The sequence below is a fragment of the Oncorhynchus kisutch genome, linkage group LG1 (genome assembly GCF_002021735.2).
Source record: "Oncorhynchus kisutch isolate 150728-3 linkage group LG1, Okis_V2, whole genome shotgun sequence".
Lineage (NCBI taxonomy): Eukaryota > Metazoa > Chordata > Actinopteri > Salmoniformes > Salmonidae > Oncorhynchus > Oncorhynchus kisutch.
The window spans coordinates 69596021-69610656 of NC_034174.2; the positions used below are offsets into that span (position 1 = coordinate 69596021).

The 14636-nt window shown below is 45.0% G+C and overlaps 1 protein-coding gene across 1 annotated transcript in view; it reads right to left on the reverse strand.

Annotated features, from left to right (window-relative positions):
• Positions 1-14636, reverse strand: part of LOC116375209 (VPS10 domain-containing receptor SorCS3-like) — a 218950-nt gene that overhangs the window by 116262 nt on the left and 88052 nt on the right. The window contains exon 2 of the mRNA XM_031831344.1: positions 5230-5297. Within this exon, the coding sequence (XP_031687204.1) occupies positions 5230-5297 (68 nt within the window). The remainder of the gene's footprint in view (positions 1-5229; positions 5298-14636) is intronic.

Below are 14636 nucleotides of genomic sequence, written 5' to 3' on the forward strand. Positions count from 1 at the left end.
TCTTTGACACTTCTCTTTTTTCTCAATGACATTCAAATCAGCATTGATAAATAGGCGCAAGTTTGTTCCACTTGAGAAAGTCTGACTACAAGTCAGAGACCACTATGATGACACACCAAATGTGTTTGATGGATTGCGGGAAAAGAGCAGGAATAGGCTACTATCTAAACTATGTCTTCCAATGATGCGGCTGCTGTTGGCATCCAAAGATTATCCAACTTCAGTAAATGTTTAGAGGTAAGGATGACAGCAATGGTGTTGTTTACGGCGATACGGATATCACTTGTTATTCATATCTACATAGCGCATTGGGAAAGGGGGATACCTCGTCAGCTGACCAATTGAATGTATTCAACTGAAATGTGTCTTCCACATTTAACCCAACCCCTCTGAATCAGAGAGGGGCGGGGGGCTGCCATAATCGACATCCAAGTCTTCGGCACCCGAGGAACAGTGGGTTAACTGCCTTTCTCAAAACAACAGATTTTTACCTTGTCAGCACGGTGATTCGAACCAGTGCCCAACACCCAGACTCGGCCCAACGCTCCAACCACAATGGCAACTGTACCTGCCAAATCACACTGCTGCTCTCTCATGTAGCTATTTGCGCTTTACAGATTGTAGTTGTTGTGGACGGCTGTTCACAAATCTGAATGTGTATTTGAACGCAATAACTGTCACACCCTGATCTGTTTCACCTCTTTTTGTGATTGTCTCAACACCCTCCAGGTGTCGCCCACCTTCCCCATTATCCCCGGTGTATTTATACCTGTGTTCTCTGTTTGTCTGTTGCCAGTTCATCTTGTTTGTCAAGTCAACCAGCGGTTTTGTTTCAGCTCCTGCTTTTTCCTGTCTCATTTTCTTGCCCTCCTGGTCTTTTTCTCTCCCCCCCATCTCTGGTTTATTGACCCCTGCCTGCCTTGACCTGTCTATTGCCTGACCCCGTTGGATTATTATACCATTGTTTAATGGTTGAATTCAAGATGTTTAAGCTGCCTATCAATCATTGTTTTTGAAACCAGTGGACAGCAAGTGAGAAATGTGCTCTTGCAACAGCTGCATAGTGCAGATCCAAGCCTATGTGTAACGATTGTCTTCGGGTGAAAGAGAGGAGGACCAAGATGCAGCGTGATGATAATCCATATTTAATAGGAAACTTAAACAATGAACAAAAACTAAAAACTGACAAAAGGAACGAAGACGAAACAGTCCCGTAACGTCAACACTAAACACTGAAACAGGAACAATCACCCACAAAATACCCAAAGAATATGGCTGCCTAAATATGGTTCCCAATCAGAGACAACGATAGACAGCTGCCTCTAATTGAGAACCAATCCAGGCGACCATAGACTTACTTAGTTCAACTATCACAATCCCTGAGAACCCAAAATACAGTTCAATTCGGAAATTTACACACACTTAAGTTGGTGTAATTAAAACTCATTTTTCAACCACTCCACATATTTCTTATTAACAATTTATAGTTTTGGCAAGTCGTTTAGGACATCTACTTTGTGCATGATACAAGTCATTTTTCCAACAATTGTTTACAGACAGATTATTTTACTTACATTTACTCTATCACAATTCCAGTTGGTCAGAAGTTGACGGTGCCTTTAATCAGCTTGGAAAATTCCAGAAAATTATGTAATGGCTACAGAAGCTTCTGATAGGCTAATTGTCATCATTTGAGTCAATTGGAGGTGTACCTGTGGATGTATTTCAAGGCCAACCTTCAAACTCTGTGCCTCTTTGCTTGACATCATGGGAAAATCAAAAGAAATCAGCCAAGACCTCAGAAAATAAATTGTAGATCTCCACAAGTCTGGTTCATCCTTGGGAGCAATTTCCAAACTCCTGAAGGTACCACGTTCATCTGTACAAATGATAGTACGCAAGTATAAACCCTATGGGACCACGCAGCGATCATACCGCTCAGAAAGGAGAAGCATTCTGTCTCCTAGAGATGAACGTACTTTGGTGCAAAAAGTACAAACAGAACAACAGCAAAGGACCTTGTGGAGATGCTGTAGGAAGGTACAAAATGATCTATTTCCACAGTAAAACGAATCATATATCGATATAACCTGAGAGTCTGCTCAGCAAGGAAGAAGCCACTGCTCCAAAACCACCCCCCAAAAAAGCCAGAATACTGTAAGCAACTGCACATGGTCTGATGAAACAAAAATAGAACTGAGCATCATTATGTTTGGAGAAAAATGGGGGAGGCTTGCAAGCCGAAGAACACCATCCAAACCGTGAAGCACGGGGGTGGTAGCATCATGTTGTTGGGGTGCTTTCCTGCAGGAGGGACTGGTGCACTTCACAAAATAGATGTTGTCATGAGGGAGGAAAATTATGTGGATGTATTGAAGGTACATCTCAAGACATCAGTCAGGAAGTGAAAGCTTGGTTGCAAATGGGTCTTCCAAATGGATAATCACAAAATGGCTTAAGGACAACAACCTCAAGGTATTGGAGTGGCCATCACAAAGCCCTGACCTCAATCATATAGAACATTTGTGGGCAGAACTGAAAAAAAACGTGTGCGAGCAAGGAGGCCTACATACCTGACTCAGTTACACCGGCTCTGTCATGAGGAATGGGCCAAAATTCAGCCACATTATTGTGGGAAGCTTATGGAAGGCTATCAGACACATTTGACCCAAGTTAAACTATTTAAAGGCAAGGCTACCAAATACTAATTGAGTGTATGTAAACTTCTGACCCACTGGGAATGTCATGAAAGAAATAAAATCTGAAAGAAATCATTCTTAAGTTTCAGGAATTGTGAAAAACTGATTTTAAATGTGTTTGGCTAAGGTGTATTTAATGAGATCCCAAACAACAACTGATCTGACATAATTTTTCTTTCAGTACCAACAGACTATTCCAACTGGTTGCATTACATAAGTATTGTTTCATTATTCAACCTTTTGATGTTAGCTTTTTGGCGGGAGGAATCTCCTTGTAAAAGTAGGTTTCTTTTCCCTCCTCCTGCAAAGCCCAAATGGAGAGTTTCTACAAGGTATTTGCGAACGTCATAAAACAGCCAACTTCACCCCTCTCCTCCTCTGCGGTAGAGAAAGGGTGTTGTAGAGGAGTGGGAAGGTGAACGGAAAGGCTCTGAAGCAACGAACCGCCCTTGCTGTCTCTGCCTGGCCGGTTCCCCTCTTTCCACTGGGATTCTCTGCCTCTAACCCTATTACAGGGGCTGAGTCACTGGCTTACTACTGGGGCTCTCTCATACCGTCCCTGGGAGGGGTGCGTCACCTGAGTGGGTTGAGTCACTGATGTGATCATCCTGTCTGGGTTGGCGACCCCCCCTTGGGTTGTGCCGTGGCGGAGATCTTTGTGGGCTATACTCAGCCTTGTCTCAGGATGGTAAATTGGTGGTTGAAGATATCCCTCTAGTGGTGTGGGGGCTGTGCTTTGGTCAAAGTGGGTGGGGTTATATGCTTCCTGTTTGGCCCTGTCCGGGGGTGTCCTTGGATGGGGCCACAGTGTCTCCTGACCCCTCCTGTCTCAGCCTCCAGTATTTATGCTGCAGTAGTTTATGTGTCGGGGGCTAGGGTCAGTTTGTTATATCTGGAGTACTTCTCCTGAACTATTCGGTGTCCTGTGTGAATTTAAGTGTGCTCTCTCTAATTCTCTCTTTCTCTCTCTTTCTCTCTCTCGGAGGACCTGAGCCCTAGGACCATGCCTCAGGACTACCTGACATGATGACTCCTTGCTGTCCCCAGTCCACCTGGCTGTGCTGCTGCTCCAGTTTCAACCGTTCTGCCTTATTATTGTTGGACCATGCTGGTCATTTATGAACATTTGAACATCTTGGCCATGTTCTGTTATAATCTCCACCCGGCACAGCCAGAAGAGGACTGGCCACCCCACATAACCTGATTCCTCTCTAGGTTTCTTCCTAGGTTTTGGCCTTTCTAGGGAGTTTTTCCTAGCCACCGTGCCTCTACACCTGCATTGCTTGCTGTTTGGGGTTTTAGGCTGGGTTTCTGTACAGCACTTTGAGATATCAGCTGATGTACGAAGGGCTAAATAAATACATTTGATTTGATTTAGAGCGGACCCACTGTAATCTGATTCTTCAGATCTTCACAGGAGAGTCATGACATTACTGACTTTGGGTAATCCAAAAGTTACGTTACTGATTAGACTTTTGGACAGGTAACTAGTAACTGTAACAAATTACATTTAGAAAGTAACCTACCGAACCCTGGATAGTGTGTTTTGTTGCTGGAAATCTATACAAGCCCAATTACTGGAGTCTGTACTGGAGTCAAACATGGTGCAGTAGTATGTGTAATTTAGGAAACGCCTGTTCATTGTTTATTCTCTCTATCTCTCTCTCTCTCTCTCTCTCTCTCTCTCTCTCTCTCTCTCTCTCTCTCTCTCTCTCTCTCTCCACCACCACCACATCCTAAACAAAATTACTGAGTTCCTCTCTCCTTCCCCCTCTCTCCTTCCCTCTCCCTCCCTTGTTGTCAGCCTGACTCACTCAACAGGAGAGTGATCTACACACGTCACAGTCTAACTCTCTGGGTCCCACAAACACACGCAGGAGCCGCATCACTATAATCTCACAAGAATCATTTCACTTTCATTGTATTGACACACCAAATTGCCTGAAAGGACCACATGCTCTTACTGTGTCACTATTACAGTCTAACACAAGCAAAACAACAAGAAACAATGGCAGCTAAAGTAATGAACGAAGAAAACCTGTCCGGTAGTAAAATATCTTGATGGTGGTTATGCTCATAGCTTCCCATTGACTCAAAGGGGACTTGTATACCTCTCCTTCAGTCAGTGTATTTTTAATGCACTTTGTGTTGTTACTCTGTGTTGTTTGATGCTAGTCTCCCTGGGAAGGTGTAAGGGGGACAGAGGTACATCCAAGGTACATCACGTTAAACATGGAGTCAGTTTACACAAGAGTAGAGACCAGTCATCGTTCACCTGGGGCACCCTGCCCAATGCTCAGTAGTGCAATGCTGCTTTGCATGCAGCAGTCTTGTACAAAGCAGTGAGGAAGAGGGAAAGAGAAAAGGGGTATGGAGAGAGAAAGATGAAGGGGGGGAGAGAGTAGAAAAGAGAAAGAAAATGGAGAGAGACTGCACTATTGTTCCTATGATGAATCTGAATATGTGTCAGGGGAGGGAGCAACAGAGAGGGAGACAGAGAGGGAGAGCTGAAGGAAGGCTACTGTCTTACCTCCACAAGGTGCTCTCTGTAACACTCCCCAGGTGAAAGTCATACAGTTTGGTCAGAATCAGGATCACCTGGAAACAAAACAGACATAACATGTGTTATAAGTATGTAATAAGCCATGAAATGACTCAAACCTATTAGATAATAAACATAAATGTTTAAGAATACCACAGGTTATTCTCTCAGAAGACAAGACAGACTGGGCAAATGCATTCTATATTCTCTTAGAAGAACACCAACCTACGTATTCCATAAAAAAATATCAAAACCAGCATTAACAACAACAAAAGGTGTTTGTCGATACATTGGCATGTTATGAATGTCCCTTTGGCTCCATCTCCAATACAACACTCGTCAAGGGGTACTATGCCAGCCTGTATGTCCACTTTGAACCCTCTCTCTCTTGTTCCCTCAGTGCTGCCATGCTTGGCCCCTTACAAGCATGATCCTGCAGTCAGTCCCTTTGTTCCCATAGCTTTGGTCTGAGCGGTGTGTTTGGAGCGGGAAAGAGAGAGAGGAGGGAAGGGGGTCTTTGATAACACACTGAAAAAGGTGATGGGTGAATCACAGACCAAGATGGCCACCCATATTCTAGAGACCCAGTTGTCAGATTTGATATCAAAACAGAGGACCAGAGAACTCAGTGTCTTTTTTGACTCGGTGAAGCCTGAAGTGACATCTATCACTGAATCCAAAATCCCCAACTCCTCCCTAGGCTGTCCTGTAGGAAATGTTAAACTTGTAGTGTATTTAATGTTCAAAAAGGCTTATGAAGTTTGCAATTCCCACTTTGAAATGTCAAATTTAAATTCCCCCCAGCCTATTAGAAGGCAAATTGTTAAAAGGTTATTACCATTCTGCTTAAACCTATCCAGTTATCTTAGATCTACAGGAGATTCTAGTGGGTAGAAAGGGCCAAGGGATTGATTTGGAATTCAGCGTATGCTCCTCTGAGTGGTAGGCTACTGATGCGGCCTGGGCACACATGGCGTCTGTGGAGGAGACAAACAAAGAGTAATACTGGGAAGACAACACTGTCTTTATATAAACAGCCAGATTTTCACAGCGTTATTAACGATTTACATTACCACCTCCGGGTTGCGTCGTTAATTCAGAGGTTGACGCTGGAATTTGTTAAAATTCTGTCTCTGCCTGGCCGGTTCCCCTCTTTCCACTGGGATTCTCTGCCTCTAACCCTATTACAGGGGCTGAGTCACTGGCTTGCTGGGGCTCTCTCATGCCGTCCCTGGAGGGGGTGCATCACCTGAGTGGGTTGATTCACTGTTGTGGTCATCCTGTCTGGGTTGGCGCCCCCCCCTTGGGTTGTGCCGTGGCGGAGATCTTTGTGGGCTATACTCAGCCTTGTCTCAGGATGGTAAGTTGGTGGTTGAAGATATCCCTCTAGTGGTGTGGGGGCTGTGCTTTGGCAAAGTGGGTGGGGTTATATCCTTCCTGTTTGGCCCTGTCCGGGGGTGTCCTCGGATGGGGCCACAGTGTCTCCTGACCCCTCCTGTCTCAGCCTCCAGTATTTATGCTGCAGTAGTTTATGTGTCGGGGGGCTGGGGTCAGTTTGTTATATCTGGAGTACTTCTCCTGTCCTATTCGGTGTCCTGTGTGAATCTAAGTGTGCGTTCTCTAATTCTCTCCTTCTCTCTTTCTTTCTCTCTCTCGGAGGACCTGAGCCCTAGGACCATGCCCCAGGACTACCTGACATGATGACTCCTTGCTGTCCCCAGTCCACCTGGCCATGCTGCTGTTCCAGTTTCAACTGACCTGAGCCCTAGGACCATGCCCCAGGACTACCTGACATGATGACTCCTTGCTGTCCCCAGTCCACCTGGCCATGCTGCTGCTCCAGTTTCAACTTCCACCTGACTGTGCTGCTGCTCCAGTTTCAACCGTTCTGCCTTATTATTATTCGACCATGCTGGTCATTTATGAACATTTGAACATCTTGGCCATGTTCTGTTATAATCTCCACCCGGCACAGCCAGAAGAGGACTGGCCACCCCACATAGCCTGGTTCCTCTCTAGGTTTCTTCCTAGGTATTGGCCTTTCTAGGGAGTTTTTCCTAGCCACCGTGCTTCTACACCTGCATTGCTTGCTGTTTGGGGTTTTAGGCTGGGTTTCTGTACAGCACTTTGAGATATCAGCTGATGTACGAAGGGCTATATAAATACATTTGATTTGATTTGATTTGATTTGAAAATACAAGAACATGGAACAGAATGAATCAAACCTTAATTATTTACCCTTTGTCATGATACAGATGACTTGAAAGTGCGCACAGGGAAGGGTTTTTACATAATAAATGCTATTTTCACAGCAGTCGGTTTGTTATATTACGCTACAAACTAAATAGAATCTGGCTTTATATTTATTTGCATACTTGTCACTTCTTAGTGTCCCCCTCTTTGCGCCAAGCGTATGTTACCTTAAAGTGAATAGACAAGCCTGACTTGAGTCACTTCGCTGTAAGGTGATTTGCTAGCTCTCTCACTTTGTCTTGCCTGACTACATTTAGAGATATGCATCAGGAAAATGGAACTCAAGAGGGAGAAAGGAATAAAGCCAACACCAGTTGTTAGACTTGACCTCTGTGGTCCATGTGTACAGGCTCCAGGCTTGGCCTCACTAGCCTGGCTGGCCCTTAAGCGCCCCAAGGACTGGCCTGGACCTCCCTGGGGAGCCACTGAGGGCTCTCTCTGAGGGATGGTGCCACCACCCCGGGGCCTCCTCCTCCTTAGAATGTGAGCAGATGGTTTGGGCCAGGCAAGATTGCACTGCCAGAGAGGGCAATGTAGAGAGAGAAGAAGAAGAACATAGAAGAAGAAAATTGGAATCATGCCAAGCTTGTAAAATGCAAAGCAAAACTGAGTTTTTCTTGGAGTGTTGGTAGTTTGTGTGTCTGTGCTCTTGCATGCTCTTGCTTAAGAGTGTGTATGTGTGTGTGGAGGATCCTGCAGGGGTCTGATGTTGTCAGACAAGCTCGCTCTCCTCTGCCAGGGGGTGGCACCACACAGACAGGGAGCAGTCCCCCTCCATGACAGAATTAATTGAAAATTCACATCGAATAACTGGGGCACCACCTGAAATCCCAGAGAATACTTTTGTCCTGTCAGCTTGTATCATCGTCATGAAAATCTTAATCATGTCTCTGAAAATGCCTTGGTCGCCCAAAAACAACAGAAATACAAATGGTGAAAGCATTAAATGAGGGGAGGTTGCAAATACTGAACTTTCAGCAAGTCCTTGTAACATATTGTCAAGTTTGTTTATATAATGCTGATCTTTGTTGGTCCTGTTAAGTCGACTGACAATGGATTCAATGCAATACGGATGACACAATCTGTAAACAACTAAGTTTCACTAGGTGGCCATTTTTTCAAGAACATTCTCCCCTCTTCGAAAACCCCAATTGACATGCAATGCATGGAAGAATATGTCAGCTTGTTGCCTCGCAATTAACCAACTGTGGCGAAAACATATTATTAGCGTAACTAAATGTCCCATGTCCACAAAGACCCAATTTAAAGTGGCAAATGTAATTTTTAATGCTTTTTTTGCTCTGTGGCACACTAATGATAGGTCACTAATGACTTTGAGAAAACAGTTAATCTCTCCTCCAAGCCAGTCAGTAGTTTAATTGTATTAGCCTCGCGAATTGCTGGTATCTATTGCCGGGGTCAATGCTATTGGGCCGGTAACAAGGACACTAAATTAAACATGCTTTTCAGTAGTGAATACTGAATGAATATCTAGTCCCTCAGGAGTGTTGAATCAGTGTGGCGTGCCGGAAACGCCTGGCTAATAAAAAGAACACTTCAGAATGTCTGTGTCATTGTGGATAACTGGCGCAGCATTGCGACCACAGTGTTGCATCATGGTTGCAATAACCATACAGTAGAGGCGTTATGGAACATGGCACATGTCAAAGAATAAGCAATAAAACATAAATGTACAGTGGGGAACCTACAGGATTTGACCATTTGCTTATTAAGACTTGAAAAGTAGCGTTGGTTTGTTGTCTTCCTGTATTGAACACAGATAGACCCCGTCTTCAATTTGATTGATTATTAACGTTTAAAATTACCTAAAGTTGTATTACAAAAGTAGTTTGAAATGTTTTGGCAAAGTTTACAGGCAACTTTTGAGATATTTTTTATTGACGTTGCGCATTTTGGAAGCTGTTTTTTCCTGGATCAAATGCGCCAAATAAATGGACATTTTGGATATATATGGACGGAATTAATCGAACAAAAGGACAAATTGTGATGTTTATGGGACATATTGGAGTGCCAACAAAAGAAGCTCGTCAAAGGTAAGGCATGTTTTCTATTTTATTTCTGCATTTTGTGTAGCGCCTGCAGGGTTGAAATATGCTACCCTCTTTGTTGACTGTTGTATCTTACATATGTGATTTCCTGAAAGTTAGATTTTTATATCATTTTATTTGAATTTGCCGCGCTGCAAGCCTCCCCTATCCTAGAGAGGTTTTATGGGACCTTTGCCTGTTTACACAACGATTCTTCTCATTCAAAGATGTCTGTATCTATTCTACTTGATTGCACACTTAGAATTTAGCTACAGTGCCTTCAGAAAGTTTTCATAGCCTTTGACTAATTCCACATTTTTGTTTTGTTACAGCCTGAATTCAAAATGCATTGAATATATGTTTTCTTAGCCATCTACACATAATGACAAAGTGATGTCACGTCTACTCCCGCTCCTCCCCTCCGGTGTTCGACATCACCGCGATAGTAACCACTGGCATCTATCATTACGCACACCTGTACTCCATCACACTTGGACTCCCTTACCTCACTACCTTAGGTTATTGCCCCAGTCAGTATTGTTTATGTGTTTATGTGTAGACGCTACTGCTGTATTGTCTAGTTCCATGTTTGTTGTTTTATTAAACGTACCATCTGCACCTGCTTCTAGACTCTCAGCGTCTTTGTTACAGAATACTGACTCAAACGATGGAAGCAGCAGGAAAACAGTATCAGTCGACGAGCAGGGATACCTTCTTCCTCAACACCACGGCCAGCTGGCACAAGTGGGAATGGCTATGGAAGAGGTTCTTTGCAGTGTGCAACGTATCAAACATACCCAGGAGGCATTGCCGTCAACTAGCGAAGGATAATCTACAACCAGTCAGCTGCGAGGCCAGCACAACAGCCCATTCAGCAACCTGCTCAGGTCAGCGATTCTCGTTTGTCCCTTGAACATAAATATGATGGCACCCCGTCTAAATCCCATGGCTTCCTACTTCAGTGCTCCCTCTACTTTGCGCACCAGATGGGAACCCCCACAACCGAGATGTACAAGGTTGCCACTTTTATTTCTCTGCTCACTGGGATTGGGCCACGACCATCTGGGAGAGAGGAAAGGAGGAGCTGGATTCATATGAGGGGTTCATGGCTTTGTTCAAATGTATCTTCAATCATCAAAGGAGGGCAGAGACGGAGGTGAGCGTCTACTCCAATTACGGCAGGGGTACCCGGCGGCTGACGAGTACGCGCTCACCTTCCGGACAGTAAAAGCAGCCAGCAGATGGAATGAGCCGGCGCTTCGTAAGCTATTCAGAAGAGGTCTGTGCGAGGAGGTCCAGACGGAACTGGCCTGTCGAGACGACAATCTCTGCTTGGACACACCTCGCCTTGGACCTCTCGATGGCCATCCATCTGAATAACCTACTTTGGGAGAGTCGGTACTGTCATGACGTTGCCCTCTTTGGGTAAAGCAAGCCTATCCCCCTCTCCCTGCCTCCCCCTGCCTCTCCCTTTCCTCCTTCAATTAGGCTGCTGTGGTCAGAGAAAGGTCGTAAATGCCTGAGGAGAAGACCCTGCCACATGGCCACACAGTATAAGAGAGAGTGAATTTTCATAGAGAACAAAGGAATTTCTTCCACCTCACAGAACTTGAGGTCCGAACAAATTTCATGTTCCGGCGAAAGTATAAAAGATCGGTGAATCCAGCTACGAACTGGTCCGTTTGTTACAACTTGGGGAAGCTCATGAGAGACGGTGTGGCCACATTACCATAACGCTGTTTATATAATAGCCTCAGATATGAGATTTACATCTAATTGTTGTATAAGATGAATGAGTCTGATACTGTTTACACAATTTTACAATGTGATTTTGGACTGTTTATTAATGAATGAAACACCAATTCCCTTTTTGAGTTTAACTGAATCAGAGGACCGCCCCTGAGCCCAGTTAGGGTCAGGCATCCTGGGACAGCCCCTTTTTGCAATTCCAAATAAAACCCAACTTTGTGAAATTATCGTCAGACCATGTTTCTCTCAATCACGGGAGTTGCTGAATCTTTCAACCATACCACATGGTTATACTCTTAGACCATCGATACCGACAGAATAAGAACAAGTCTTTGATATTAATTACAAGTCTGCAGCTAGGAATTTGGTATCATTGAACGCGAAGAACGACAAATGCCAAAACATCCATTCTATAACGAATGAATCAATGTCACTCTGAACAATTCACAACAGAGAGAGACGGACAATTCTACCAAAGAAACAACTTTTCACCAGCGATCAAGACGACACACTGAGCGTAAATATATATATATATTGATTGCAATTGTTCCCGAATGAGTGAGCGTTCATGTGCAAAGGATTAGCATTTCAATTGTTATAATTATCAACTCTGTAGTGACTTCTCAGCTGACCCCCACTCCCCATTTTGTCCACCAAGCCGCGATGCCGGCTTAGCCCACTAGGGCACATTCCCTTATCATTTCTTGTAACTATATTGACTTTGTTTGTTTGTTTATGCATTTCTGTGAATTACTTAGTTAGTTAATAAATAAATTATTTAAGACAATTGATGTATGGATGACTCATAGTGAAGACTGGGTTCGTGCAGATAACCAACAATTTACGACATTTGGAATGAGACTAACGTGAGGTAAAGTAAATAATTCATTAATCAGAAGACTATGGATCAGATATGAAAATATCTGAAAGGTTATGTTAGGAAATTATAACCTTGTAATCTGAATATTTTCCTTGGTGCCCTGACTTCCTAGTTAATTACAGTTATATGATTAATCAGTTTGATCGCATAATACTAATTACAGATCTTTGATAAAACTAAGTCTTCAATTTAATGATAAATAAAGTAAAGACACGACAGTACTCTCATCGCTTCTCTCCTTCCCTCAGTGAACACTGGATCAGAGCCTGAACCCATGGAGGTAGGGGTCACACACATACCCTCGGCGGAGCGATGCAGACGGAGACAGATGGGGAAATTGTGGTCAAAGAGGGCACCAGCTCCAGTGGTGTCCATTACTTTCCAACCTGGGATCCATGAGAGTAGAGGGACGGTCACATGATCTTCCACCTGCTGGGGCAGGAGGGAGAATTCCGTCTTCATCACTTTCTGCTAAACTCTTTTTGGTGCCCATCACACTAGTTGACTGTCCCTCATGTACTGTGTCCACAGTGTTAGTGGATTACGGTGTCAAGGGGAACTTTATTGACCAGACCCTTGCCTCCTCTCTTAACATCATCTCATACCACTCTCCTCTCCTTTCCCGGTTCAAGCCCTTGATAATCGGCCACTAGGATCCGGAACCATCACACACCTCACCTAGCCACTCACCCTCACTGTGGAGTAGATTCATCAGGAGAACATCCCCTTCTTCATTACCAGTGCACAAGATCATCCTCAGGATCCCTTGGATTCAATGCCATAACCCCACCATCTCATGGTTGAGGATGAGAATCACAGACTGGTCACCCGAATGCCGGAGGACCTGCTTCCCCATCCCCTGTGGTTCCACATCTGTTGAGAGTCCTGTGGTTGCTCTTCAGCCCAACATCCTGGAGGTATATCAGGACCTGCAGGAGGTATTTTCCAAGACCCGCGCCACCTGTCTTCCGCCTCATCGCCCCTAGGACTGTGCCATCAACCTGTTTGCAGGTTCTGCACCCGCGCACAGACGCATCTACCCTCTGTCGGTGGCTGAGACCCAGGCCATGGAGGAGTACATCCAAGAGGCGCGCAACAAGGTTTTATCCCGACGTTCAGGGTTTCTTCTTTGTGGCCAAGAAGGATGGAGGTTGCGTCCATGTATTGATTACAGAGGACTCAATGAAATCACCACTAAGTACCATTAACCTCTCACGTTGGTGCCGGCAGCCATCGAACAGCTCTGCAGGGCACAGTTATTTACCAAACTGGACCTGCAGAGTGCATACAATCTGATCCATATCCGGGAGGGGGATGAATGGAAGACAGCTTTTAGCACGATGTCTGGTCACTACGATTACTTGGTGATGCCATTTGGCTTAGCCAATGCTTAGTCAGTGTTCCAGGCTTTCATTGTGGAGGTGTTCAGTGAAATGCTCGGATGCTAGGTGGTTGTGTATATCGATGACATGCTGGTCTACTCGGCTTCCCTGGAGGATCACATCGCTAACGTTCAAGCAGTCCTGGAATGCCTCCTGGCTAACACCTGTTCGTCAAGGCTGCCAGTTTCATCAGAAGGCTGTCTCCATCCTAAGCTACCAAATTAGCCCAAAGGGAGTGAGAATGGATGTCAAGAAGGTAGATGCGGTCAGGTCATGGCCAGTCCTAACCACCATAAGGGGGTTACAACATTTTTTGGTGTTTGCCAACTTTTACCGCCGTTTCATCAGGAACTTCAGCTCCGTCGCAGCTCCTCTCACCTCTCTCCTCAAGGGTGGTCCCTGTAGGTTGGTGTGGAGTCCAGCAGCCGACAAGGCCTTCCGTCTACTCAAGGGACGTTTCACCTCCAGATCTCACTATATCCTTTGGGGTGAATGTGGGCGTGGGGGCAGTTCTGTCTCATCAATAGGGTAGTCCACAGAAATTGTATCCATGTACATATTACTAGAATAAATTGTCCCCTGCAGAGAGAAATTACGACTTCGGTGATCGAGAGCTCCTGGCGGCGAAGTTGGTATTAGAGGAGTGGAGATACTGGCTGGAGGACGACAAGTACTCATTCGTCATCCTCAATGACCATCGGAACCTGGAGTACCTACGGACAGCAAGGAGGCTGAAGCTGCGCCAAGCAAGGTGGGCCCTTTTCTTCACAAGATTTGACTTCACGCTGACCTATCGCCAAGGTTCAAAGAACACCAAGGTCGACGCCCTGTCCAGTCTCTACGATTCACGAGAGTGTCCAGAATGTACCTATAATCCCATCCTCACGAGTCAGAGCCCCTGTGGTCTGGGTCATAGATGTAGACATCCGCCAGGCTCTGGAGAGGGAGCCTACTATCAATAACTTTCCTCCTGAGTGCATCTACATTCCCACAGGGATAAGGGATTGGGTGCTGGTTTGGGCACACACAGCTGTCGTCGTTGGACATCTAGGTATTAATTACACTACCCAATCTATCTCTGAA